General features: G+C 47.9%; 1 protein-coding gene across 2 annotated transcripts in view; it reads right to left on the minus strand.

Annotated features, from left to right (window-relative positions):
• Window positions 1-6,123: 6,123 nt before the first annotated feature.
• LOC125466135 (tensin-4-like) overlaps window positions 6,124-26,704 on the minus strand; it is a 37,702-nt gene continuing 17,121 nt past the window's right edge. For both annotated transcript variants that reach the window (XM_048560318.2, XM_048560319.2), the window contains exons 5-15: window positions 25,695-26,061; window positions 24,224-24,717; window positions 22,892-22,978; window positions 20,759-20,887; window positions 18,572-18,661; window positions 17,958-18,035; window positions 17,155-17,235; window positions 14,148-14,316; window positions 12,655-12,723; window positions 10,447-10,473; window positions 6,124-8,945 (exon numbers count right to left, since the gene is read on the minus strand). In XM_048560318.2, the coding sequence (XP_048416275.2) occupies window positions 8,804-8,945; window positions 10,447-10,473; window positions 12,655-12,723; window positions 14,148-14,316; window positions 17,155-17,235; window positions 17,958-18,035; window positions 18,572-18,661; window positions 20,759-20,887; window positions 22,892-22,978; window positions 24,224-24,717; window positions 25,695-26,061 (1,733 nt within the window). In that variant the 3' untranslated portion in view covers window positions 6,124-8,803. The remainder of the gene's footprint in view (window positions 8,946-10,446; window positions 10,474-12,654; window positions 12,724-14,147; window positions 14,317-17,154; window positions 17,236-17,957; window positions 18,036-18,571; window positions 18,662-20,758; window positions 20,888-22,891; window positions 22,979-24,223; window positions 24,718-25,694; window positions 26,062-26,704) is intronic.

A 26,704-nucleotide genomic window follows, 5' to 3' on the forward strand; every position in this document is an offset into this window, starting at 1 on the left:
TTGGTGGGGTGGTGTGTGAGAACGAGGGGGATCCTCTTGGGGCGGTTGTGGCGGGGGTGGGGTGTGAGGGATGTTCTGCGGGAGGCGCGGGAGACACGGTCAAGGGCGTTCTCGATCACTGTGGGGGGAATGTTGCAGTCCTTGAAGAACGTGGACATCTGGGATGTGCGGGAGTGGAATGTCTTATCATGGGAGCAGATGCGGCGGAGGCGAAGGAACTGGGAATAGGGGATGGAATTTTAGACCTTAAGACATAAGACCATAAGACTGTAAGACATAGGAGTGGAAGTAAGGCCATTTGGCCCATCAACTCCACTGTTTTAAATCATGGCTGATGGGCATTTCAACTCCACTTCCCTGCACTCTCCCTGTAGCCCTTGATCCTTGTGAAATCAAGAATTTGTTGATCTCTGCCTTGAAGGCATCCAACGTCCCAATTGTTTGCAGGAGGGTGGGTGGGAGGAGGTGTAGTCTAGGTAGCTGTGGGAGTCGGTGGGCTTGAAATGGACATCAGTTTCTAGCTGGTTGCCTGAGATGGAGACAGAGAGGTCCAGGAAGGTGAGGGATGTGTTGGAGATGGCCCAGGTGAACTGAAGGTTGGGGTGGAAGGTGTTGGTGAAATGAATGAACTGTTCGAGCTCCTCTTGGGAGCAAGAGGCGGCGCCGATGCAGTCATCAATGTAACGGAGGAAGAGGTAGGGTTTGGGGGCTGTGTAGGTGTGGAAGAGGGACTGTTCCACTTAACCTACAAAGAGGCAGGCATAGCTTGGGCCCATGTGGGTACCCATGGCCAACCCCTTTGTCTGTAGGAAGTGGGAGGAATCGAAAGAGAAGTTGTTGAGGGTGAGGATGAGTTTGGCTAGGCGGATAAGGGTGTCGATGGAGGGGTGTCAGTGTATGTGTGACTGTACCCCAGTGAGAGTCAGTGTGTATGGGACTGTACCCCAGTGAGAGTCAGTGTGTGTGTGGGACTGTACCCCAGTGATAGTCAGTGTGTGTGTGTGGGACTGCACCCCAGTGAGAGTCAGTGTGTGTGGGTCTGTATCACAATGAGATTCAGTGTGTATGGGACTGTACCCCAGTGAGAGTCAGTGTGTGTGTGGGAGTGTACCCCAGTGAGAGTCAGTGTGTGTGTGGGACCGTACCCCAGTGAGAGTCAGTGTGTGTGTGTGTGTGTGGGACTGTGCCCCAGTGAGAGTCAGTGAGTGTGTGGGACTGTACCCCAGTGAGAGTCAGTGTGTCAGTGTGTGTGTGGGACTGTGCCCCAGTGAGAGTCAGTGAGTGTGTGGGACTGTATCCCAGTGAGAGTCAGTGTGTGTGTGGGACTGTACCCCAGTGATAGTCAGTGTGTGTGTGTGGGACTGCACCCCAGTGAGAGTCAGTGTGTGTGGGACTGTATCACAATGAGATTCAGTGTGTATGGGACTGTACCCCAGTGAGAGTCAGTGTGTGTGTGGGACTGTGCCCCAGTGAGAGTCAGTGTTTGTGGGGCTGTACCCCAGTGAGAGTCAGTGTGTGTGGGACTGTACCCCAGTGATAGTCAGTGTGTGTGGGACTGTGCCCCAGTGAGAATCAGTGTGTGTGGGACAGTACCCCAGTGAGAGTCAGTGTGTGTGGGACTGTATCCCAGTGAGAGTCAGTGTGTGTGGGACTGTACCCCATTGAGAGTCAGTGTGTGTGGGACTGTACCCCAGTGAGAGTCAGTGTGTGTATGGGACTGTACCCCAGTGAGAGTCAGTATGTGTGGGACTGTACCCCAGTGAGAGTCAGTGTGTGTGGGACTGTATCCCAGTGAGAGTCAGTGTGTGTGTGGGACTGTACCCCATTGAGAGTCAGTGTGTGTGGGACTGTACCCCAGTGAGAGTCAGTGTGTGTATGGGACTGTACCCCATTGAGAGTCAGTGTGTGTGGGACTGTACCCCAGTGAGAGTCAGTGTGTGTGGGACTGTACCCCAGTGAGAGTCAGTGTGTGTGTGGGACTGTACCCCAGTGAGAGTCAGTGTGTGTGGGACTGTATCCCAGTGAGAGTCAGTGTGTGTGTGGGACTGTACCCCATTGAGAGTCAGTATGTGTGTGGGACTGTACCCCAGTGAGAGTCAGTGTGTGTGTGGGACTGTACCCCATTGAGAGTCAGTATGTGTGTGGGACTGTACCCAGTGAGAGTCAGTGTGTGTGTGGGACTGTACCCCATTGAGAGTCAGTATGTGTGTGGGACTGTATCCCAGTGAGAGTCAGTATGTGTGTGGGACTGTACCCCAGTGAGAGTCAGTGTGTGTGTGGGACTGTACCCCATTGAGAGTCAGTGTGTGTGTGGGTCTGTACCCCAGTGAGAGTCAGTGTGTGTGGGACTGTACCCCAGTGAGAGTCAATGTGTGTGTGGGACTGTCCCCCAGTGAGAGTCAGTGTGTGTGGGACTGTATCCCAGTGAGAGTCAGTGTGTGTGTGGGACTGTACCCCATTGAGAGTCAGTTTGTGTGTGGGGCTGTACCCCAGTGAGAGTCATGTGTGGGACTGGACCCCATTGAGAGTCAGTATGTGTGTGGGACTGTACCCCATTGAGAGTCAGTATGTGTGTGGGACTGTACCCCAGTGAGAGTCAGTATGTGTGTGGGACTGTACCCCAGTGAGAGTCAGTGTGTGTGTGGGACTGTACACCATTGAGAGTCAGTGTGTGTGTGGGACTGTACCCCATTGAGAGTCAGTATGTGTGTGGGACTGTACCCCAGTGAGAGTCAGTGTGTGTGTGGGACTGTATCCCAGTGAGAGTCAGTATGTGTGTGGGACTGTACCCCAGTGAGGGTCAGTGTGTGTGGGACTGTACCCCAGTGAGGGTCAGTGTGTGTGGGACTGTATCCCAGTGAGAGTCAGTGTGTGTGGGACTGTACCCCAATGAGAGTCAGTGTGTGTGGGACTGTACCCCAGTGAGAGTCAGTGTGTGTGGGACTGTACCCCAGTGAGAGTCAGTGTGTGTGTGGGACTGTACCCCAGTGAGAGTCAGTGTGTGTGTGGGACTGTATCCCAGTGAGAGTCAGTATGTGTGTGGGACTGTATCCCAGTGAGAGTCAGTGTGTGTGGGACTGTACCCCAATGAGAGTCAGTGTGTGTGGGACTGTACCCCAGTGAGAGTCAGTGTGTGTGGGACTGTACCCCATTGAGAGTCAGTATGTGTGTGGGACTGTACCCCAGTGAGGGTCAGTGTGTGTGGGACTGTATCCCAGTGAGAGTCAGTGTGTGTGGGACTGTACCCCAGTGAGAGTCAGTGTGTGTGGGACTGTACCCCAGTGAGAGTCAGTGTGTGTGTGGGACTGTACCCCAATGAGAGTCAGTGTGTGTGTGGGACTGTACCCCAGTGAGAGTCAGTGTGTGTGGGACTGTACCCCAGTGAGAGTCAGTGTGTGTGGGACTGTATCCCAGTGAGAGTCAGTGTGTGTGGGACTGTACCCCAGTGAGAGTCAGTGTGTGTGTGTGGGACTGTACCCCAGTGAGAGTCAGTGTGTGTGGGACTGTACCCCAGTGAGAGTCAGTGTGTGTGTGGGACTGCACCCCAGTGAGAGTCAGTGTGTGTGGGACTGTACCCCAGTGAGAGTCAGTGTGTGTGTGGGACTGTACTCCAGTGAGAGTCAGTGTGTGTGTGGGACTGTACCCCAGTGAGAGTCAGTGTGTGTGTTGGACTGTACCCCAGTGAGAGTCAGTGTGTGTGTGGGACTGTATCCCAGTGAAATTCCAGAATTAATAAATCTGGAACAATCATTGGGAAGTTTGACTGACAATAAATCGCTGTTGATGTGATGCTCAGTGTAGCTACTTGGCTGATCCTGATAGTTTCCTCTGCTCAGAAAGAAATCCTCTGAAGTATTTAGGGTCTGTGCTTTACCTCTCGGGATGAGGTTGTGTTTTTGGATGAAAGCTCATTCCTTTGTGACCATCCATCAAGACGTGGTGTCTGTCTCCCTCTTCTGGCACCTCTGTGTGTCAGCAACACGTTCCATCATTCATTTTGGCCTGTCTGAAAGTACAGTGCACTGCAAGATACCTGTCAGTCCCTGGGCATGTTCCATTTCAGTTGACTACTTTCTGTCTTGGTCAAATATCTGGCCACATTTCCTCCAACACCCTGAATAGCTCTTGCTCCAGGAAAGTCTATTAATATATATTTGTCATTTCATTGAGCTCCAGTCTCAACTAGATATTTTGGAGATGGACAATTCCAATGTCTATTCCCTTCGTGTGAGGGTCCGCATCCTGCTTTTCCTTGAGGAGGGGCCTGACTTGAATGTGAAGCAGCTGTCACTTTGTTCCAGCCTCTTCCTTCCAGAGGAGATTGTTTCTCTCGGTCGAACCTATCAAAGTTTTTCTCTTAAATACCTCAATTCAATCATCACTAAATTGATTTCAGAGGGATTTCAAGTGTGTTAAAACTCCCAGAATTGAGGTGCTGCTGTGGTGCAATTGTAGTGTCACTGTCTCTGAGCCAGTGTGTATCATAACGCCTGAGTCTAACATTGACCCCAAAAGCCCCTGCTTTAGACAAAGTTGATGTTTTGTGATGTTCACACCATTTATTGCGAGTTGAGACCAACAGGAAGGACAGGCAGAGGCAGTGACAAATGAAGGAAGAGGCAGATCTTATTGGGGGCTGAGTGGTGTGGGTGAGGGTGAAATTTGTGGCAGAATTGGACAAGACTCAGCGATGTCTATATCAAAGGCAGCGATTTCTCATTCCAGAGAAAATAGGAACTGCAGATGCTGGAGAATCTGAGATCTACACCTTGTCATCTCGGTCTCCCATTCCAGCTGTGTTTGCTAAGCAATGAAGGTGAGTTTTGCACTGCAGCTGAAAGTTGCCAAGTAAAAGGGGCATTGTTGCTTGTTAAACACCTTATCAATGTTACAACTCACCTCATTAATATTCCGCTTCCTACCTTACAGAATGTGCTGAATAAGCGCGATACTGAGTGGGCACCTAGTAGATTCAGCTCGCCACTTGCTTCAAAGGACCTCCATGTTGGGCACTGGGCACCAAAATCTCAGGGCAAGGTCCGTAGCCATCAGCCACACTCACCTTGTGCCCACAGGCATTGGCATCTGACATGTGGCAGCTCCATGAACTCCCATTGGCATGTAGAGTCACAGAGCATTGAAACAGGCCCTTCAGCCCAACTCATCCATGCTGGCCAGGTTTCCTAAACTAGTCCCATTTGCCTGTGTTTGGCCCATATCCCTCTCAACCTTTCCTATCCATCTACTTATCCAAATGTCTTCCAAATGCTGTAACTGTATCAGCATCTACCACTTCCTCTGACAGTTCATTCCACACACGAACCACACTGTGTGTGAGAAAAATTGTCCCTCAGGTCCCTTTTAAATCTTTCTCCTCTCACCCTAAACCTATGTCCTCTAGTTTTGGACTCCCTCCCCTGGGGAAGACTTTTGCTATTCAATGCTGCCCCTTGGGCTACACTGGGTAACTCTCACTGTAACATTGCAGCAATAACGCAGTGTGCCCGGGGGCACACACCTGGCTCACAACTGACGCCTGAGAATCTATCTCCCTCTGCCTTAAAAAATATGCTGACTCTGCTTTCAGTGCCTGTGCAGGAAAAGCGTTCCAAAGACGCACAATGCTCTGGGAGGAAAAAAAAGTGGTGAAATCTGTTCGGAATGGGGGATCCCTCATTCTACATTGTCGCCCAAGAGGAACGCTCTTCTCCACGTCCCTCTGAGACCCTTCAGCATCTGCCAGTTTCAGTCAAGACACTCCTTTCTCTTCTAAACTGCAGCAATACAAGCCCAGTCTTCCCAACATTTCCTGACAAGCTAACCATTCCTGGGATTAGTCTGAGGGGCCTTTTTGGAACTGGTTCCAACACAGTTAGACCCTTCATCCAATACAGACAGCAGCCTCTGCACAGTGTGGGCAGGACTCTGGGTTTTTACTGACACATCGCACCATGTCTCCTGTACTACACAACAGCTTCATGGTCCCACTGTGGAGTTAGTGAGTGGGAGAGAATGGGACATTTTGAAGTTACTAAAAGAGACAGCATGGTTTACTGGGAACAGGACACAGGCTGTCCCAACTTGGAATTATTTTTTTTAAATGCCATTCAGTGTTTGATCTCAGATAGACATATTTTATTTTGTAAGTACAGTATCAAAAATGATAAACACCAGCATTAATTAAGTTACAGACTGTTTGGAACATCCTAAAGAAGGGGCTGGATTGTACACTCACTTCAGGTGTGGCCCACACCCTGGGTAAGGCCCGAGGGACGGTCTACAGTGTGACATCCTGGCACCATATTACAGAGGGTCAGCGAGTGTGGCAAGTGGCTGCCACTTGCAATTCTGCAAGAACTAACTAGAGAGCCCAATCACTTTATTAATCCTTTATTACCTGCTGTGTTTTTCAGGGTCAGCTGTGAAACTGTTTGGGAATGTTTGGCCACAAGAGGCAGCACAGTGGGAGGGTCGGAGGTGGTGGGGTCACATGGATTCAGGTTCTCCCTCATCCCCACAAAAATCATGCAACCCAGTCCGGTATTACACCCAATGACATGACCTGGAGAAATGAGACATAATCCGTACCTCTCAGAATAAAACAGCTTGAATTCTGGAAACAGGAACCATCTGTGTTTTTAGATATACTGACAGAGACATTGCTGAGGGTAATGCAGTGGATCTTGTGGTTATACACTTTCTGATGGCATTCGATTGAAAGCCTGGGTTCAGACTAGTTTACAAGATTCAAGCCTGTGGGATGCCAGGGAGAGAGCCAATGCTGGCTCAGAGAGAGTTAGCAATGATAAAGGGATGTTTTTCAGGTTAGACTGAAATAAACAGCGGTGACTCTAAGGGACCAGCATCAGGACCACAGTTTGTCTTTGAGTTTTCACAGCACAGAAAGAGGCCCTTCAGCCCATTGTGTCTGTGCTGGTCATCACACATCCAACTATTCCAGTTGCATTTTTCCAGCACTTGACCTGTAGCCTTTGTGCTACAGCATTTCAAACACTTGTCTGAGCAGTTCTGAGAGACGTTCAAGCTTTCCTGCCTCTATCGCTTTTTCAGGCAATGAGTTTCAGATACCCAGGGTTAATTAATTTAGTCAACCTGAGGAAACAGGACACAAACTCTGCAATGTAGGTAAAGCGAAGGAGGATCGCAATAGGATTCAGGAGGACAGGGAGAGAGTTGATGTTGGGCAGACAAGAGGCTGATGCAATTTAACCCCAAGAAATACAAAGTGATGCACAGCTGAAGGGAGCAGGTAGAGGGAATATACAGGTGATGATAATTTTTTAAATGAGGGTGAAAGAAATGAAAAAGTTCACAAAGTTACACCAAATGTTTTTAAAATAGCTCTGTTCAGAGGCAGGGTATTTTGTCAGTTTCTGTAAACTCCCTTTTAGAACCCTGTGGGGAGGGATTTACTGAAAGGGGATTTGATTGGGAATGAGAAGGTGATTGTGGAGAGACTGGTGAAGCTGGGATTAGAAGGTTTAGAGGAGATTTGATATCAGGGTGTTTGATGGTTTGTTTGAGTGAATGAGGCAGCACTGTTTTCACTGGGAGGAGGGTCATTAACCAGAGGGGACTCCCACGGTGATTGGAAAAAACATCCAGAGGTGACATGATGACATTTTTAATGCAGAGTCAGATCATGATGAGCCCTGCCTCAAAACATCATTCAGGGAACTCACTAAATATCTGAAAGAGGACATTCATGAAGCTGTCGAGAAGTGGGCTGAGAGCCAGCACAATAACAATGGGCTGAATGGCTTCCTCCCTGTTCTAGCACTCTGTGATGATTCTATCACAAATCTGTCCAGTGCACTTGCAGAAATTCACCATTCTCCTTCGTCAGCACCTTCCAAACCCACAACCACTTCCATCTGAAGGATGAGGGCAGCAGATACATGGGAACACCTCCAACTGCGAGTTCCCCTCCAAACCACTCACCACCCTGACCTGGAAATGTATCCCCGTTCCTTTACTGTCACTGGGTCAAAATCCTGGAATTCCCTCCCAAAGGGGCATCGTGGGTCTACCTCCAGCACATGGGCTGCAGCGGTTCAGGAAGACAGCTCACCCCCACCTTCTCAAGGGGGTAATTACGGACGGGCAATAAATGCTGGGCCCAGCCACATCCAAATCCATAGAACTAAAAGGAAGAGCAAACCGAGGTTTTGATGCCTGTTGGAGGGAGTGAAGACAAGCTAAAGAAGGATGAATTCTCTGAATGAGGTGGGTAGTTTGGTAACAGAGAGAGGTTGAAGCTAGAGGAATGGGAGGAGAGTTTGGGTGATTAAATTGACACGGCAGGTCAATCAATAGTAGATGAGATGGAGAGGTGATGAGTTGTTGATATTACTAACATTATGGTGATGTGATAATGATGTTGGATGTGGAACAATTTTCATGAGAAATATGTTACATTCGACAATGCTGCAAGGCAGGGAACAGATGCTGCAGTAGGATTGTAATGTTATAATAAATATGGCTTTTGTAAAAAGCTGCACATATATTCCATGCACTGACAGAGCACCAACAGGATATCATTCCAGCACAGCCTTGTGTTCATGGAGGGTTACTGACAAATCTCTCAGTGTTTAGCTGCAGCTGTGAAACAAGATACAAGAGGTGGCATTGTGGAAGTGCCCGGTTAACCAGCCAGTGGGATTTCACTGCAGTGCATCAGCCTCCAGCTCTGAGTGACCCACACTGACCACCATGAGCAGGGTCCCAGCATGAACTCTGCAAGCTTGAGTTTTGGAACTCTCCACAGTTTCTCTGCTCCTGCTCACATTCTGTATGGTTCCAGGACAACTTTAGACACAAGGTTAATGATGAAGTGAGCAGAATGCTCCTGCTCAAACTCTGCAAATAGGTGACAGACGTTTTCTGATGAGTCACCTGGTTTCTTCGCCACAAAAGCAAAAAGCCTGAAAGTAAAACAGAAAAACAAATTAGGGGAACATCATGCATTCAAAATAAAAATGACCTCAAAAGCCATCTTCACAGAAACACTGCACATTAGTATTTCTGGTTCTGGAACAGTCTGTATTTGACTAAAAGAAGAAAAAAAATCACAGAAATGTAATGAAATCTAACAGTTACATACTTCCCACGAGGTGGATCATGTCTGAGAGTTTGATTTCCACTCGGTTTTCTTACAGTTTCCTGTTACTAACCATTTACTCCCTGACAGAAATTTCAAACTAACTTAAACCTCCAACCTCCCACACTCAGTCACTCTGTGAAAACACAGAGTCCAATCCTAATTTCCAAGGGAATGGGTGCTGGAGGTGGGGCACAGGGAGGTCACAATTGGTTCTTAGGATTAATTGGACAGGCCTTTGCTCCAACTGTGACCCCTGACCCCAACTGTGGTCAAAATGTGCAACAAGGCGTAATGTGAGACTGAAGCAGGCAGACAGCCAAAAGATCAGGAGGCAGGATTTCTTCATTCCACTTACATTAAACCAGTACACACATGACAGGGAATTGAGTTTAAGGTAGCACGGTGGCTCAGTGCAGTACTGTCTCACAGCACCAGGGTCCCGGTTCAATCCCACCCTGAGGTGACTGCAAATTGCTCAAAGACGTTCTCCCTGGGTCTGTGTGGGTTTCCCCTGGGTGCTCCAGTTTCCTCCCACAATCCAAAGATGTGCAGGTTAAGTAGATTGCCATGCTAAATTACCCCATACTGTCTATGGATGTGCATGCTGGGTGGGGAATAAACGGGTTACAGGGAGAGTGGGTCTGGGTGCAAAGCTGTTTGCAGGCTCAGTGTAGAATCAATGGGCCAATGGGCCTGCTCCACACTGTAGCGATTCTGTGATGCCAGGATTGATTGGGGCTAGATAAGGAAAGCAGAGGGTTTACCTGGAATGGCCTGGGGATGCCCTTTGTGTGTCCCCATGTGGCTGACGGGAACATTAGGAACAGGAATAGGCTATTTAGCCCAGAGAGGCTGTCCCACACCCCATACAATCACTAAACACTTCACTGCCCTCTTCCTTGCCCATCCTCAATTCTGCCACGGGGGAAATCAGAAACAGTGTCAGTTTCCCAGGTAACCCAGGGATGGTCTTGGAGGGGAGGTCAGCATCTCCTCAAACGTTTGGGCAGCTGACCCTTGACGCCAGCTAACTGTGGTCGACAGTGCTCTGTCCAATTGGAGCGATGATCCCTGTTTGAGTCAGCTACCCAATTGAGTTTGATTTGTGGAATGGGTCATATTATCTCCCAGACCAAGGAACAATTCGCCTGAAACTGGGTCCCCAAACCAGAACTTCTCCACTCCAGCAAACTCAACAGAGTCTTGATCGGGGCCGGGCTGACCCACACCCAGCCCCCACAGAGAGGTTAGCTTCAAATCAAAAACCATCCTCCCACCACTGTGCCCAATTATCTGTGACCACTCACTAAGCAAACTCTTACCTGGAAGGTTCATTATCCTTACGCCACCTGGAAAACACCAAATAATGGGAGAATGTAAATCTCTTCCAGATTCCCCGCTCAGTCATTCACCCTGCTACCATTTTAACTGTTTCACCTGCAGTTACTTTAACTGCTGTTGTATAGACAAGTGCACAGCAAGATCCCACAGGAGCAAAGCACTGAACGCTCAGTCAGCCTACATTCAACAGGATTGACTAAGGAACACTGATGCAGAAAATCTCACTCCTGATCAACACTCAGCCCCACCCACCCCAGTGAGGAGATACAGGAGGTTAATGTTATTAATAGCTCCATTGGAAGGAACAGCACAGAAAAAGCACTGAAGGCGCACAGACGTTACCTCTGGAACTGCCAATTTCCCCATTGTTTTGTTTCAGCTGCTTTGATAGAGTCTCGCCATTTGGCCTGAGGTTGGACTAGTTAACAAGGCAGGATTAACCCATCAGGGCTAGAGCCTCCAGCAGTGTACCACACAGGCAGCTTCACCAAACTGTAACTCAAAACATTAAAACCAAGCTCTGCAAACATTATCTCAGTCAGGGATGGATCAAGCAACAGGCCAGTCTCCTGATGGGAACACTGTTGCTGAGACTGTGCTCAGGAGGAGTAGGGGTTAGGGGTGAATCTCTGCTTCCTGTATCTCTCCATCACCCAGGGGGGGGGGTTCCTGTTGAATCATTGATCACAGTGATTGGTGAATAAGCTCTCACTGGATCAGGATCCTGATCTTTTGAAATCTGGACATTTCAGAGCTATCTGTGCATTTTAGGAGAGACTGACCTCATGCTGGAGATAGTGACGATGACAAAACATTTTCCACAACTATCAATCAATTCTGGGAAAGTAACTAATCTGCGGGATCGCAGTGACGGCCAGCTGTTCATGTCAGAGGGGCGTTTGAAACCACTGGGAGAGTGCCGCACTGTCAGAGGTTTCATTTTCCCAAGGCAATGCTCAACCAGTGCCCCTTCACCCCCTTGGGACTAAATAGAGTCATGGAGCTGTACAGCAGGAAAACCCATCCTTCAGTCTAACTCTTCAATGCTAACCAGATATTCCTAAATTAATCCAGTCCCATTTGCCAGAGTTTGGCCCATATCCCTCTAAACCCTTCCTATTCATGTATCCATCCAGATGCCTTTCAAATGTTGTAATTGTACCAGCCTCCACCACTTCCTCTGGCAGCTCATTCCATACATGGACTGCCCTCTGCATGAAACAGTTGCCTCTCAGGTCATTTGTAAAGCTTTCCCCTCTCACTTTAAACCTATGCCCTCTACTACTTTGGGAAAAGGCCTTATCTATTCACCCTATCCATGCCCCTCCTGACTTTATAAACCTCTGAAAGGTCACCCCTCAGCCTCCGACGCTCCAGGCATAGTAGCCTCAGCCTATTGGGCCTCTCCTGATAGCCCAAGCCACCCAACCCTGGCAGAAGAAGAAGAGGAGACAGGCGAGCCCCACCATGCCCTAAGCGCAATGTTTATCCCACACCCAGAGCTGGTACTTAACCTTCACCTTGTGGGATCTTGCTGTGGTCAAACTGGCTGGTACAGAATGATAGTGACTGCATTTCAGGAAGTGTTGGATTGATTGGAAAGCACTTGGAGACATTCCGCAATGGTGAAAGGTGCTACACAAAAGCAAGTCTTCCTTTCAGTAATGAAGGATGTACTCCAATCCCCTGGATTGAATGACATATCAATGAAGTAGTGTACATTGGCTACTTGTTACTCACTGTTCCCTGTGAGCTTGTTGGGACAGAATAACTGAACATTCAGGGCATAATTCTGCTTTTCAAAAAGGAATTAATCATTTCTCCTAACTCGAAATGTTTTGAATCAGAAGGCAGTTCCTGTGTTTGTCAGAGTGTGTGGGATTTCTATTTGGAACACCCAATGCAGGGTGGAACTCTGTGAGGTGACCTCAGCTCCGTGCCCAAACCTGCCTCTCTGCCTCTGGGACAGACTTCTCATGTCAGCACCTACCAGCTCAGCCACGTAAGTGAGCTGTGCTTTAAACCCCCAGCTCTGCTCACTCCCCACCCTGGGGTGAGGCTCAGTGTCACGCTTCGGTGTGGAGGCGTGGGGAGGTTTGGTGGGGGTGGGGGGGTGGAATGAGAAGCCAAATGCTCACTTTGCAGTTGCATTGCAGACTGTACCCAGACTAACACAGCGACTGACTTACTTCCTCTGCAGTGGATCCAAACCACAGTGATTGACAGAACCGGCAGAATAGTGTCGTCTGAAAAAAAGCCTTCAAAAGAGAAAGGCAGAAGAAGATCAAAATGTGACTCCAAATCACCTCAGATACAAACCCATTACTTCAACAGCTCAAGGTCAAACAGTTGGAGTAACCAGCCCTAAAATCCGCTCCTGTGAGGAACAAGGTTGAAGGCCTGAGGATAGAGTGTGGATGAATCTTTCACAGTTGGAGCTCACTGTCCACAGATCCCAAGCCTGTCCTTACAAGGCCAGCCACCCCCCCCACAAAACCCTCAATTTCACCCACATCGTGTGGCTACTCCCTGCAGTGACTGACCAACCCCCACCCCAACATTATGCTGAGACTTGGGGAGGGGAGAACATGAAAACAGGAGCTGGAGAAGGAGATGCTAACAAGTTACCAGGTAGCACTGGGCGAGAGTTACACACAGAGCACAGGAAACAGGGGGGTCTAGACGTGTGTAATACCACTAAATTGATTAGAAATTATTAAAAAAACACAGTTGGATTTTATGACGATTGGAGAATTTTCACAAGTTGCCCAGATGTTGACCTCTGAACCCAAAAGTGGCTTCGAGCGCATATCGCTCCTGGACCCTCCCTGCAATGTTCCTACATCTCAGTTACAGAAAAGCCCAGGTTCCTCTGAATTACAATGAGTCCTTGGATCAGTGGGGATTGAGATTCCAAAATTTAACCTGGGGCACTTGGAGCAAGGGGTTTGTGAGCAAAGGGAAATCATTAAAAAAAACAGCAGCATTGTCTTTAACTGCACACTGACCCCCTCCCTAGCTTTTACAGCTTGTTTTCAGGAATCATGTGAAATGGTTTGGTTTCTGGTGGAAGCAGAACAGGAAGTGCTGCCCATGGTCTTCCTGGTGCATCAAAGAGCAGGAATACACCCCTCTCCCTCATAGGTGGGTCCTCAGGTCTCTCCTTGCCCAGGATTGTCTCAGAGACACCCCCCCCCCCCCCCCCGCCGCATGGAATCACACCATCACCACCTTGCCCCCCCACCCCCAAACCCATCACCAGGCTGATCCTGCTCTCGTCGCTCCGCAGCTTCAACTGAGACTCAGATTTGTGGCCTTACTCACCCTCTCCATCACCCCCACAACCTCACTTCTCCCCCCCACCACCCCCACTCTCCCCACCCCCTCCCCAACCCTTCGCGCACTCCTCACTCACCCCAATTCCCTCACTCTGCACACCCTCCCCCAACCCTCTTTCTCACTCCGTACTGCACCCCACACCACAATTACTCCACACCCAACTGGAACCCCTTCCCCCAATTCCCCACCCCGTCCCTCACACCCCACCCCTCCCTCCCCTTGCTCTGCATGTACGTGGTCTCGCTTCCTCCCCCTCACCCTGCCCACCCCAAGTTAAAACCTGCAGGAAAGGCTTCTGTGTGTGGGAGGAGGCCACTCTGCCCGATGTTTTGCAGCTACTCACTTCCTCTTGCTGTCAGTCAATGTGATGCCTTGATCAGTCACTTTGAACTGGACGACGATGGGTTGAGGCCGTGGCTCCTTTTCTAGTGTTAAGGAAGCTGCCTTGAGCACAGCCTGCGGCCCTGTCAGAGACTCCATGTTTACTGAGCTCAGGTACAGAACACAATATGCTGGGAAAGGAACAAACATCTCGTCAACACCTGGCTCAGAGGCACTTTCCAAATCAAACACAGTCACACTGTTTCCACAGTGCCTTTTACACTCACAGGTACCTCACAGCCAATAGGCAGCCATTGTAGTAATGTGGGAAGCACAGCTGCCAACTGGTGCACAGCAAGCTCCCACACTGGGATAAAGTCCATTTAATCTACCCCCGTGATGTGGTTTGATGGTTAACTGTTTGTCCCGGGACTCTGGGGTGAACTCCTTTTCAAAATAATAGCCTCAGAGCCTTTTTTTTGTTTGCCTTGTCTGAGGGAGAAGGTGGAGACTCGGTTTAAAGTCCCACCTCAAAGACAGGGATGATGCTATTTTCCAGGGAATGACTCATGAGCTCTCCCTTTGGAGAGCTGTGACTGTGTATGGAAACAGCAGGTTCGCTGTGAGTGATCATCATGCTCAGTAAACAGCCCAGGGCTGATAGCTGGGTTAATGTTAATGTGGAACCGGGGTGGGGGGGATCCGACAGCAATGGTTCTCTGTAGCATTATAATGAACTCATCAATTAAGAGTGGTATCTCAGGAAAGACTTCGTCACTTCTGTGAGATCTATCACATTGTGTTATCAGAGGCTTCCATCAGAGAGAAGTTGCAGAAGCTTGAACACACACCAGCAGGTTGAGGAACAGCTTCTTTCCAGCTGTTATCAGACTGTTGGGTGGACTTTATCCTCAAACAATGTAACCTGCAACGTGACCCATATGTCTCAAAGTCTTTTTCATCTGTATATCCTTTGCTTGCTGTGATCTGCCCGTACCACTCGTAAACAAAGCTTTTCACTGTATTTTGGTACACACAATAAAATCAAAATATAACAAAAGGCTGCTAATGGCTGCCCGAATATTTTAATCAAGTTTAAGAACTTTAGGATCTTCAAACCACACCATCACTGGCAACACTTTAGTTGCCCCAGTACCCCTTGCTGGCGTGCCCTGGTGTCTACCATCTCTGCAGTCTGTGCTCCGAAATAAGGGTTGTTAAATAGAAGTTAAATGCTGTGGATGCTGAAAATCTGAAACCAAAACAGAAATTGCTGGAGACTCAGCAGGGTTGGCAGCAACTGTGGAGAGACAAACAGAGAGCCAACATTTCAGGTCCAGTATGATCCTTCTTCAGGAGTGAAAGGGGCTGGAAAATGGTGATTCTGATGCTGTTGATGGGGGCGGGGGTTTGGGAGGACTGGGATGGTGCCCAGATCAAAACATAAATGAGGGTAAAAGGGGAGGTTGGGATGTAAAATGGATGGAATTGTGCAGAGGACAAAATGCGTCAACTCTCCTGACAGCAAAGCTAACAAGACCCAGCTGAGGGATGGTGGGGGAAGAGTGAGGAAATTGGATAATTGTGGGCAAGCTGTGAAGTTGCGGAACTCAGTTTTGAAACCGAGAGTCTGTGAAATGCTATTTGATGTTGTTCGCGGCCATCAGCCTCCTTTATTCTGCATGGCCTCTAGAACCTGTCAGTAGTAGATGGCTGTGTCTAAACAGGAGAGGCATTGCTCTCAGGTAGAAGATGGTTTATTGCAACGACAACATTCAGAGAGTTATAGAGTCATATGACATGGAAACAGACCCTTCGGTCCAACCAGTCCACATGCTATCATGTTCCCAAACTAAACGAGTCCCAGCTGCCTGCTCCTGGCCCCTATCCCTCCAAACCTTTTGAATTCATGTACTTACACGAGTGTCATTTAAACTGTGTTCCTGTACCGAATCCACCACTTCCTCTGGCAGCTCATCCTACACACTAATCACACTCTGCAAAAAAAACTGTCCCTCGTGTCCTTTTTGAATCTTTCTCCTCTCACTTTGAAAGTACGCCCCCGGGTTTTGGACTCCCCCACCCTGGGGAAAAGGCCTTTGTTATTTATCTTATCTATGTCCCTCATGATTTTATCAAATTTTATAAGATCACCCCTCAACCTCCTACACTCCAGGAAATACAGTTCCAGCCTATCCAGCCTCTTTATACCTCAAACCCCCCACTCCCAGCAACTTCCCAGTAAACCTTTTCTCAACACTCTCCTGTTTAATAACATCCTTCCCGTAGCAGGGCGACCAGAACTCCAGAAGAGGCCTCACCAACATCCTGTACAAACTCAACATGACATCCCAACTCTTATATTTAAAGATGTCAGCAATGAAGGCAAGCTCGCTAAACACCTTCTCAACCACCCTGTCTACCCACCATGCAAATTTCAAACAATTATGTACCTGAACCCCTAGGATTCTCATTAGTCTACCACGTGGAACCTTGAGGACTCTCTAGAGCCAGACAGAATCCCTCAGTTCCCTACAAAGGCCAGTATAAAATCCCTGTCTCCACCCAAACACTAGGACCTCACATGATTGGGTGGAGCTAAGGCAACTTCAACATTAACCTTTCCAGAACCATTACCTTGGACAGCAGTCACATTCCTTTTCTCATGTTAAATCCCATCTGTTTCTAACAAGGGTTCAGAGATAATGGGAACTGCAGATGCTGGAGAATCCAAGATAACAGCTGGATGAACACAGCAGGCCAAGCAGGGTAGGCCCGAAACATCAGCTTTTGTGCTCCTGAGATGCTGCTTGGCCTGCTGTGTTCATCCAACTTCACACTTTGTTTCTAACAAGGAGCTGATTTGATCTGAATCATATATTTTATTTTTTCCTGATTATTCACAAGGCACCTTCATTACATCGGAGACTGACTCTGTCCGTTACTCTGATACTGACCCAGATAGAGAGGGGGTGTGGGGTCACTCTGTACCCAATCTCCTCACTGATACCCCACCAAGAGGCACTGACCTGCACTCTGCTTTCTCGGGGGAGACATGGAGCTGTCGGTTGAGTCTGGACTACCTGCTTCACTCTTGTCGTTCAAACAGTCTGCGAGAGAAACAAACAGTTCAAGGAGGACGGAGCAGAGAAACCACTTGCTGTCCTAATCTTTTCTCTCTGTCCTACCTCCTGCTTGTTTCTTTCCTCCATCGTGTAGCCACAGTGGCCCCCCCCGCCCAACACCACACCGCGCACATAGCCCAGGCCAAACAACCCCTGCCCTCTCTGCACCTCACCAACCCCGGGTGGGAGACCAGGACTGACCACTCAGGTGTATAATCAGTGCACACATGTAGACTGGGCCTTGGGTTCTACTTGCAGCCTGGGGCAGGTTTAATCTTGGTAGCCTCAATAAGAGGTCAATGTGGCTGGGTACCGAGGTCTGTTAGTGTCCCATGGATTTCTTTATGAATAGTCCCAGAGGGTGGTCCGTGTACCCAGCTGCTGGTGTGAGACGGGACCCACATGGTCCGGTGTTTGAGCACATTGTCCAGACCCTTGACTCTTGCTTCATGTTATCCACATGTCACCAACTGCTTTGACCCAGCTCTTAGCACAGGAGCACTGACGCCACCTCCTCTTGACCTCTGACCTGACCCCAACCCCTCATCTGACTCCTAAACTGACCTTATAACCCCGGATGTGACCCAGGCTAAGAATCTGAAACCGCTCTCTGACATGGAACTCATCCTGACCCTTATCCCTGACCTTGGCCACTGAGACCCCTCTCCTGGTCTGGTCACTTTTCCTGGCAGGTTTTGGTGTCTCACCTCTGTCTGGCAGGCGTAGTTTACAAGGTAAGCTCATGGCAGTGATGCAGTGTTGGTAGACAAGAGCTGACAGGCTCCCTGTTAGATAAACAGATCACTGTTAAAGCAGAAAAGACTGACCAATTCACAACAAGCAGATAGTCTGCTGACAGTTACCCCTCAGTGTAATGGTTAGAGGTGGCAGGCAGGTGTACCGACTGTGGGTCCAGGGCTGAGAGACTGAGGCCCAGGCTCTGTGCTGATATAGTTTTGTGAGGTGGCTGACTTGCTCACCAAGCTGGCTGGCTACAGTTCAGGCGCTTTGTCACCATGCGAGGCAATATTATCAGTGCGGCCTCTGCTACAGGAAACCAGTCAGCCCAGAGAGCAAACCAACAGCCTCACCCACACCCTGAGCGACAAGTCTTCGCACGAACCTTAAACATCGTAGTGAATGTGTAAGAGAGATTTTTGGATGGTGTCAAACCCTTAGTGTTTGTTTCCTTGACACGCTATTGTACAATGGCATTTGTGACCACACATAACTATATACAGTTTTTCATGAATAAAGGTTATTTTTGGAAAAGAAAAACAGTGAAACACACAGAACAAAGAAGCTCTGGGATGTTTCTTACCAAAATATGGCTCTTGGGGACATCCTTTCAAACACACTCCTTTTCGGGAGAATTCAATCAGAAAATGCCGGACCAAATCAGAGGGAGAATCTGTTTACAAAAGGGAAACAAGGGAATTAGAGCGGAATTGGGGATATCATTTTACTACATTTATAACCTAACAATGGAGCTCTCATCCTCATTCTGACAGCTGCCAGCGTATTTCTCTGTATCTGTCTGCCTGGCTGTGTTCCTTCTTTAAGATTACTGACCATACTCCAAGGCTGTAGTGGCCATCTCACAGCCCACCTCTCTCATATTACAACTCACACAATCTGAAAGGTCACAAAGCTGTTGTTAAAATTGACCTCTGTAGACAGGAGCAGCTGGAACATCCTCAACAACGTGTGATCTGTTGCCCCAAGACTGGTAATCTCATCCGCATCAAGTGCAGCTGAGAAATCTACCTCCGAATATCGGTAGCTCTTTCTCACTGACACACACACAGCTCATACACCACACAACTTCACTTTCACACCAAACATCAAACCCAATTAAAACAGGACACGACAAGTTCTGGTTCTACACTCAGCCATCTTTTGGACCAAGGTGTTTGACACTTATGCCCCATTTTGGATCCATTTGTCTTGATCAGCTCAGGACACCCCGATATACCTGCCGTTAGTAAGTCAGATCTCAGCTGGGACTGCAGCTAGCTCACCTCTGTTTATTCTCCAGCAGACTGTGACATTTCATTTTGGAGATCACAGAAACACCTAAACTGCCTCCCAAGCCACTCTGTTGTTTTAGAAACTCCCTTGTTGAAGCAGCATAAATTTAAAACAGTAGAGGAGTTTTATAGCATGTTCCTGATAGTTACTCTTGGAAAACAAGAGCTGCTTTGTTATGAATCAGCAAGATTCCAATCAAGAACACAAACCCACTTTGTCCCACATAAAGCACACAATTCAATTCTGTTTCTTACATAATCCACTGGTATTACTCGCAATATACAACACCCCCCCTCACTGTTACAATGTGCATTATAGTTTTATATAACACAGCCCCTCACTGTTACAATGTGCAATATCGCTTTATATAACACAGCCCCTCACTGTTACAATGTGCAATATAGGTTTATATAACACAGCCCCTCACTGTTACAATGTGCAATATAGCTTTATATAACACGGCCCCTCACTGTTACAATGTGCAATATAGCTTTATATAACACAGCCCCTCACTGTTACAATGTGCAATATAGCTTTATATAACACAGCCCCTCGCTGTCACAATGTGCAATATCGCTTTATATAACACAGCCCCTCACTGTTACAATGTGCAATATCGCTTTATATAACACAGCCCCTCGCTGTCACAATGTGCAATATCGCTTTATATAACACAGCCCCTCACTGTCACAATGTGCAATATCGCTTTATATAACACAGCCCCTCACTGTTACAATGTGCAATATCGCTTTATATAACACAGCCCCTCACTGTTACAATGTGCAATATAGCTTTATATAACACAGCCCCTCACTGTTACAATGTGCAATATAGCTTTATATAACACCCCCCCTCACTGTTACAATGTGCAATATAGCTTTATATAACACAGCCCCTCACTGTTACAATGTGCAATATAGCTTTATATAACACCCCCCCTCACTGTTACAATGTGCAATATAGCTTTATATAACACAGCCCCTCACTGTTACAATGTGCAATATCGCTTTATATAACACAGCCCCTCACTGTTACAATGTGCAATATAGGTTTATATAACACAGCCCCTCACTGTTACAATGTGCAATATAGCTTTATATAACACGGCCCCTCACTGTTACAAAGTGCAATATAGCTTTATATAACACAGCCCCTCACTGTTACAATGTGCAATATAGCTTTATATAACACAGCCCCTCGCTGTCACAATGTGCAATATCGCTTTATATAACACAGCCCCTCACTGTTACAATGTGCAATATCGCTTTATATAACACAGCCCCTCGCTGTCACAATGTGCAATATCGCTTTATATAACACCCCCCCTCACTGTTACAATGTGCAATATAGCTTTATATAACACAGCCCCTCACTGTTACAACGTGCAATCTCGCTTTATAATCTGTATATAATTTCAATGTTCCCTGCAATAGTAGATGATGTACACTTGTGTACAGATATCTAACAGAGTACAGACCTGGCGTTTCCTCTGAGTTTCTGAGATCTCCTGCAGACACTTTCATGGCCAATCCAAATGAACCAACGTACGTGGAGCTTTCTCGAATAACAAATGCACCCGGCTCCTTGTCTTTCAACATTTTCACCGCTGCAACAAATCAACCAACAAACAATAAGCAAACTTCCCCCTGTAGTGTCACTACCGCTGGACCAGGAGGCCAGGTATACGTGCTAGCTGCTGCTGAGGTATGTAATAACATCCCGGAGCAGGTTGATTGGAAAAATAGGTTGATAAAATAAATTAAACAAACTCCCAACTGTTGGAAAACCCATCTGGTTCACCAATGCCCTTTCGGGAAGGAAGCTACCACTCTTACCTGGTCTGGCCTACATGTGACTCCAGGCCCACAGCAATGTGGTTCGCTCTGAACTGCCCTCTGGGCAATTAGGGATGGACAATAAATGCTGCCTGGCCAGCGATACCCTCAATCCATGAAAAAAAAAATTTGCATTTATATTGCGACTTGCCCAGCTGCAGGACTTGCCATAATGCCTTGTCGCCAATGAAGTGCTTTTGAAGCGATGACACTATTTGTGACGTAAAGATTCCCTATATCCTACTAACTAGTTGTCTCCTGATTGTGTTGATAAGTGCTGGGATATTGAGGGTAACAAATACTGAAAGGCAATCCAACTATGGAAGGCATCACCCTGTACGAGTACATTTTCCACCTAGAGACATTTGGCAATCTGCTTTCATTTTTCACTTAGCAACAAACACAAATTAACACAGACATAAAGATCAGACTTTGGAGCAGGGAGAGGCCCTGGAGCCTATTCCACTTTTCAGTAAGATCATGGCTGATCTGATTGGACGGAAACCTTTCACTCTTCTTCGCTTAACAGAAGTCAAATGTCTACCTTAAAACATTCAGAGACTCAACTCCCGTTGGAATTCTCTTCCTCAAAGGCAAAGACTCAATTCTCTGGGAGAAATAAATTCTCCAAATCTTGGTCTTAACTGGGCAACACCTAATTTTTAAACAGTGACCCCCTTTCTAGAATCACCAACAAGATGAAACAGTGTCTCCACATCCCCTGGCCGAAACCCTTCTGGATCTTCTATGTTTCAATCAACTTGCCTGGAAGCCCTTTGAAACCCCAGTGAATACAACCTCTCCTGCCCACTGTCCCTCATCCTGTGCACCATTCCAGGGACTGCGACATGAAACTCGCAGTAACCCCTCCAATGAGACGGAATTTACTGAAAAGAAATTTATAAGTGAAATCTGGAGCTGTGCTGAATCACAGCATGTTTTTACTCATTCACGGGATGTGCACATTTCTGGCTTGTCAGCATTTATTGTCCGTCCCTAGTTGCCCCTTTGAGAAAATGGGGGTGAGCTGCCTTCTTGAACCGCTGCAGTCCATCTGCTGCAGGTTGGCCCACGATGCCCTTAGGGAGGGAATTCCAGGATTTTGACCCAGTGACAATGAAGGAACGGCGATATATTTCCAAGTCAGGATGGTGCGTGGCTTAGAGGGGAAATTGTAGGGGGTGGTGTTCCCATATATCTGCTGTCCCTTGTCCTTCTGGATGGAAGTGGTCAAAGATTTGGAAGGTGCTGCCTGAGGATCTTTGGTGGATTTCTGAGTGCATCTTGTAGATGGTACACACTGCTGCCACTGAGCGTCAGTGGGTGGGGGAGTGGGATGTTTGTGGATGTGGTGCCAATCAAGCAGCTGCTGTGTCCTGGATGGTGTTGAGCTCCTTGAGTGTTGTTGGAGCTGCCCCAATCCAGGCAAGTGGGGAGTATTCCATCACACTCCTGACTTGTGCCTTGCAGATGGTAAATACACTTTCAGGAGTCAGGAAAATGCAGGATAATGATGCCCAGGTTTTTATGCGCTTGGACACAGGCTGCTTTGGTATCTGAGGAGTTGTGAATAGTACTGCTTGGGCAGTACACATCCTCAGGGACGCAGCGCAGGAATTGGCAGCCTCAATGATGGCAGTGCAGAGTAACTATAGCTCAGGAGGTGCATCCCGCATTACGCTGAGCTATCTAGGGAACTTCAACATGTGTCTGATGTGGCTCAGAATGGGACTGAATCTGGGTGAATTGTCACAATAATTGCAGTGTGACCTTACCTTGATCCCGGCTGATATTCGGTTTGTACCAAAACTTGGATGTATCTTGTACAAATTTAACTGTAGGCTGTATCTCACACAGTAGATCTGGAGGAGAGGAATAACAAGAACATTTGAGAAGACAAGGTTAAAAATAAATTTGAGAAACTACACAGGTTTCCATCAACATCGTGAACAAGTCAAATGGAAACAACACTCATATTATCGCCATCACTGTCCTCAACTTTTTAAAAAGGTCATTTCTAGGGTGTGGACGTCGCTGCCTGGACAGCATTTATTGCCTGTCCCTTGTTGCCTTTGAGATGGGGGTGAGCTGGCTTCTTGAGCCGCTGCAGTTCCTATGCTGTAGGGTTGACCCACACTGCCCTGAGGGAGGGAATTCCAGGATTGTGACCCACTGACAGTGAAGGAACGGTGATATATTTCCAAATCAGGAATGGCGAGTGGCTTGGAGATGAACTTGCAGGGGGCAGTGTTCCCATGGATCTGCTGCCCTTGTCCTTCTTGAAGGAAGTGGTTGCCTGAGGATATTTTGTTCATCGCCAGGATCACTTGAACAGCACTAACAGCAAAGTCACCGACTGCATGGAGGATGCGTTCAGAGAGATTGTCACACAGTAAAACTTCCCAAATTGCTTCTTAACATAAAAACAAGGAGCAGGAGTAGACCATTCAGCCCTTTGAGCCTGACCCACGCACCCCCCCTCCCCCTTGTGGCAGATCCTCTACCCCAATTTGATATTTCTGCTTTCTCTCTATAGCCCTCGATGCCTTTAAAATTGTAGAAATATAGCTATCTCTCTCATGAATATATTCAGTGAATTTGCCTCTGAAGCCTTCTGCGGTAGAGAATTCCACAGGTTCACCAGCCTCTGAGAAAGAAATCTTCCCTCATCTCAATCCTACCCCATATCCTGAGATGGTGTGCCCAGCTTCTGGGGTCCCACAAACCAGGGGAAACCTCCTCCCTGCCTCTAGTCTGTCCAACCTTGTTGGGGTTTCACATGTTTCCCTCACAGCCCCTGTTTATCCTTTCCTTAAAGGAATAAATACAAGTGAAGAAGTAAAAAGGGCAATGTTGGGGAGGTAATGCAGAGGATTGAAAAGACAGAGGTTTTAAGGAGATTTTTTGAGGAGATAAAGGGTTGTAGGAAGGTGAAGGGATTGGGAGGTTGATCCACAGGAGATCAGAGAGAGGATCAGAATTCCGAATAGGATCTAGAATGAGGGGAGATTGCCACTCAAGGATTTCAGAAGCATTAAATTTGAGGATGTTTGAATAAGTGGAGGCCAGTAAGAGGCAAGAAACGGGTGGAACTGAGATTGGCTTACCTTTAAGGGAGGGGGTACTGGAAGCCTTTGCGAACCGAAGGTTGGAACAAGTATTGAGGGGCAGACTCGGTGTACTTGCAGAGCCGGACTGGTGTCTGTCATTCTTCAACTTGTGAGCGTTTTGCTCCAAGTACTGTGTGCTCCCATTCACCAAGAGGATGGGGATGTCTGTCCAGGAACTGGCAGCAGATGGTGGGCAGCTACTGGCATGCTCTTTAACCTGGGACACTGCTGGCTTACCCAGGGCACTGCCAGGGGCTGCTTGTTGACTCGTGTGGTCACCTTTCCCCCGGGAGCGTGGCACAGTCCGATAGTCTACAGGATGCCCAGGAGCCTGGTGAAGCTGCTGGTCACTGACAGAGCTCTTGTATGAGCCGGGTGAAGCAGTGTAAGGGCTAGACAGGTTTACAAACGATCCAGATGATCCATATGTGCTTCCAGTAGATCTATAAATCCGTCCTGCCTCTCCATCATCACTCAGCAGAGACTGGGAGCTAAGGGAAAGAACATTTGCCTTTGTAATAACACCTTCACAGGTTCAGTACCATCCAACATGTTACACATAACAACTTGTTAAAGAGTCCCCAGAGAGAACAGCAGCGATTACACACACAATAAAATCCCAACAACACCAATTTGAAAATGACCAGATGGTGAGGAATCACAGAATCCTACAGTGTGGGAAACAGGCCCTTCAGCCCAACAAGTCCACACTGACCCATGGGGTATCCCACCAAGACCCATCCCCAATAAGCTACATATCCCTGAACACTCTAGGCAATTTAGTGCGGCCAATCCACCTCACCTGCACATCTTTGGACTGTGGCAGGAACCCGGAGCAAACCCACGCAGACACAGGGAGAGCATGCAAACTCCATGCAGAGAGTTGCCTGAGGGTGGAACTAAACCCAGGTCCCTGGCACTGTCAGGCAGCAGTGCTAACCGCTGAGCCACTGTACCACCCCATCGGTTACATGATATTTAACAGAAACACTCCCCACAAACCTGAAGAATCTATTTATTGTTTTTGTGGGAGATCATAACAGGAAACATTAACAATCATCAGAGATGACAATACTGGGTTTCAGTTTAATATGTCATCCAAAGGGATGATCCTCCGACGGCGTGGCGCTCCCTCAGCGCTGACCCGACAGTGCGGCGCTCCCTCAGCGCTGACCCTCCGACGGCGCGGCGCTCCCTCAGCGCTGACCCTCCGATGGCGCGGCGCTCCCTCAGAGTTGGTCTGGCAGTGAGCCTGTATCATGTGTTTAAGCCTCTGGACTGAAACCCAATCCCACACCAATTGCAGAGTAAAGGCATAACTAGACTCTGAGCCACAGCTGACACATAGCAGGATCAGAGCTAATAAGGAAAATATCAATCCTAATTCCATTCATTGATTTGAGAGTTAATCAAACCGAGCTGAATTCCCATTCAAACTGCACATTGTTAACAATTGCAGAGACTGTACCTTCCCAGTGTGTCCCAGGCTGGTGAGGTTGACAGCAAGGAGATAGCACTGTCTGTGTGACTCGTATGGTCAGCGTTGAGTATGATTTCTGAACCTGCTGAGGTTGACAGATAGGATGTCGCTGCTCCTCTCTGGGTGCTTTTGTGTGCAGGTGAGGTACCATATTGTTCAGCTGCATTTGGCATGAAGATGGCACTGGGAGCAGCGTAACTGCTTGAAGCTGGCACAGGGATAGGATGAGAGCCCTGGTGTGGGGATATGGAGACTGGAGCAGAGCATGCTGTCCCCTGTTGCTGCTTTGAACTCAGTGCAGGTCCCAGTGACGACAGTCCAGTTTGACCAGGAAAGGTGTTCACACTTTGGGAACCTGGAGAAAAAAGGAAGTGAAGCCTTTTGAAACAATTTGTTTTGATCTTTGTTCATAATCATTCGATATATTTCTCAGAACCAGTGACAGGAGAATCCTGTCATGCCCATTGAAGCTGCTAGTTTGACCATCTCTCTGTCTATGTGCATTTTTCACCCTAACTCTTCTTTTCTGTATTTAACTTCTGGCTGGCAGGCAGTAGATTCCCCCAGGACTGGGGACAGAAACGTTCAGGGAATGGCCAGGGCACATGCTGTCCGTTCACATGATGTTGGTGCAGAGTTTGACACAATCCCATGTACCTGAACCAGCAGACGGAGTGATCAAATCTTCCGAAAGCACAGAGAATTTCATATCACCGTTACACTGGCTAGAAATTCATCTTGAACTGAGACTCAAACTGAGTCATTTCACTGACTTTTCTGTCAAAAACTTTACACTCCATTATCCAAAATTGTAAATCAGGAAAGGCACAGGTCAGGTGTGGGGTGGAATACTCCCCACTTTCCTTGGATGGGGGCAGCCCCAACAACACTCAACAAGCTCGACACCATCCAGGACAATGCAGCCGCTTGATTGCTATCACATCCATAACATCCCACTTCCTCCACCATCGATGCTCAGTGGCAGCAGTGTGTACCAT

Source organism: Stegostoma tigrinum, chromosome 31 (assembly GCF_030684315.1).
Source record: "Stegostoma tigrinum isolate sSteTig4 chromosome 31, sSteTig4.hap1, whole genome shotgun sequence".
NCBI classification, from domain to species: domain Eukaryota; kingdom Metazoa; phylum Chordata; class Chondrichthyes; order Orectolobiformes; family Stegostomatidae; genus Stegostoma; species Stegostoma tigrinum.